Source organism: Aptenodytes forsteri, unplaced genomic scaffold (assembly GCF_000699145.1).
Source record: "Aptenodytes forsteri isolate BGI_AS27 unplaced genomic scaffold, ASM69914v1 Scaffold54, whole genome shotgun sequence".
NCBI classification, from domain to species: domain Eukaryota; kingdom Metazoa; phylum Chordata; class Aves; order Sphenisciformes; family Spheniscidae; genus Aptenodytes; species Aptenodytes forsteri.
Window position 1 is genome coordinate 16,138,790 of NW_008796044.1, and position 2,432 is coordinate 16,141,221.

At 47.4% G+C, this 2,432-nt stretch overlaps 1 protein-coding gene across 1 annotated transcript; it reads left to right on the top strand.

Moving 5' to 3' along the window:
- The first annotated feature begins 183 nt into the window (after positions 1 to 183).
- PITX1 (paired like homeodomain 1) lies at positions 184 to 773 on the top strand. The gene has a single exon (XM_009285917.1). It carries the CDS (start codon positions 242 to 244, stop codon positions 725 to 727), a length of 486 nt encoding a protein of 161 aa, XP_009284192.1. The 5' UTR covers positions 184 to 241; the 3' UTR covers positions 728 to 773.
- Positions 774 to 2,432: the final 1,659 nt, after the last annotated feature.

Genomic DNA, 2,432 nt, shown 5'->3' on the forward strand with positions numbered 1-2,432 from the left:
CCTCGCATCCCGGTGCCGCTGGCCAGAGCGGGGGTGCCGCGCTGCCCCCTGCGCTCCCCTGCGCGCATCTGCGCTCCGTGCGCCCCGGCGGCGGGGAAGGGGGGCGGCGGCGGTCCCGCACTCACCGTGCCGTGTCGGTGTGTCCGTCCCGTCCCCGTCCCCCGTGTCCCGTCCCGTCCCCCCGCAGGTCTGGTTCAAGAACCGCCGAGCCAAGTGGAGAAAGCGGGAGCGGAACCAGCAGATGGACCTGTGCAAGAACGGCTACGTGCCGCAGTTCAGCGGGCTGATGCAGCCCTACGACGACATGTACGCCGGGTACCCCTACAACAACTGGGCCACCAAAAGCCTCACCCCGGCGCCGCTTTCCACCAAGAGCTTCACCTTTTTCAACTCCATGAGCCCCCTCTCCTCGCAGTCCATGTTCTCGGCGCCCAGCAGCATCTCCTCCATGAACATGCCCTCCAGTATGGGCCACTCGGCCGTGCCGGGCATGGGCAACTCCGGCCTCAACAACATCAACAACATCAGCGGCTCCTCGCTGAACTCGGCCATGTCCTCGCCGGCCTGTCCCTACGGGCCACCGGGCTCGCCCTACAGCGTCTACCGGGACACTTGCAACTCCAGCTTAGCCAGCCTCAGACTGAAATCAAAGCAGCACTCCAGTTTCGGCTACAGCAGTTTGCAAAGCCCCGGCTCTAGTCTAAACGCCTGTCAGTACAACAGTTGACGGACTTGACACAAACCACGGCCGACCCTCCGACAAACACCGCCGACAAAGCAAAGCAGAAGCAAGGCGACGTTTAACGGAAAAGAAAAAAAAAAAAAAAAATGAAAACCCGATGATGATTAAAAGCAAAACCCGAGCAAGTGAGAGAGGAAAAAAACCCAAAAATCAAAACAAAACGCCACCAAAAAAACCCCAAAAAGCTCTGCGGACTTCGACTGTCTAGAAAAAAAAATATTAATGCAAACCAACGACGCAACCAACAGAACAGCGCTTTAAAAAAAAAAAAAAATTAAAAACAAACCATCAAAACCGTAAACGGACCAGAAAACTTTTGCAGGAGACACCGAAATCTGGTACATGGATGAGTTGCAATTTTTCTCTGGATTATGCGGGTTGTATGTGTTTACTTGAACTTGCACAGGAGTTGGTAAGGCGGCCGCTTCCCCGCGGGGAGGGCGGCGAGGGAGGGAGACGCCTCGGTGGTAAGAGCTGGTGGGACGGTTCTTGGCCGCTTGTCGCACGGGAAGAGTTTGGTTAATGTTTACCACTGAGAAACAGAATCACACTCGGAAAACCCAGGAAAAAAAAGGGGGGGGGGGGAGAGGAGACGAGAGAAGGGGGATGGGGGGGGGGGGGGGAGAAAAATATAAATATAATGCAGAGTAGATTCTGCGGGAAAAATGGTTAAAATATTAGGTATGAAACTATTAAAAATAATAATGACAAGGGTCAACCACTTATATAAGGTTATATTTATATCTACCGTTGCATTGTGCCGGATCATTGTCCTTGGCCGTTGAATAAACTGTTTTTAAAATGCATGATTCTTGATGTTTTTTCTTTAGTTGGAAGCTATAATCCAGTCATTCCTGATACTAAGCAGCTCAAGGTTCCTACCTCTTTATCCTTTCCAAAAGACTGCAGTATCCCCGGTTGTGAGAGAGCCCAGAACCCCTCCAGCGATGCCAAAACTGTTCGGCATTCTCCCCATCCAAAGTCTTATCCTGATAATGAAATTATCATTCATCTTTTTTTAAAAGCGGGGGGGGGGGGGGGGGGGGGGGTTTTGGTGTTTCTCTTTAAAAATAAAACCCCAAAACCCAAACCCCTTTTAGAGAGTCTAGGAAAAAAAGACGAAAAATGGTCTGTTATGAAGTGAATCCAGATACTGCACCTCTGCTAGAGAAACAGCGAGCCTCGGCGTCCGGAAAGGTTGCTTAGCAAAGCTGAAAGTGTTCCTCGCTTTTCTAACTGTGAAGGAAAAACAAGGAACCAAAAAAAAACCCCAAACCGATCTTAAGGTGTTATTATCTTAAGGTGTTATTATGTAAATGTAGATACTTTAACAAGTGCTTGTTGGCAAAAAAAAAAAAAAAAAAAAAAAAAAACAACATGGAAATGATAAATATGATCTTTATTAATACGCATACAAAACGCATATGAAGTTTAATTGCAGGCATATTTGTTGCTTATTTTTGTCGATACTTATTACCTGTAGATGACAAAGAAACATAATATAAAATGCACACGGTACTTCTTTCCCAGTGTATTTCACACCTGTGGTAAACGTTACGCTGGATGTTTCAATTATGCTGTTGTGGATAAGGATGCAGTATATATATTGTTTTATAAGTTATGTTTTGTGATTTTTTTTTTTTTTTTTCAAAATTAAGAGCATGGGAATAAAAAAAAACCTAAAAAAACC

Excerpts from the sequence above, each read along its gene's own strand:
- PITX1 (XM_009285917.1), top strand. The coding sequence starts at position 242 with ATGGACCTGTGCAAGAACGGCTACGTGCCGCAGTTCAGCGGGCTGATG.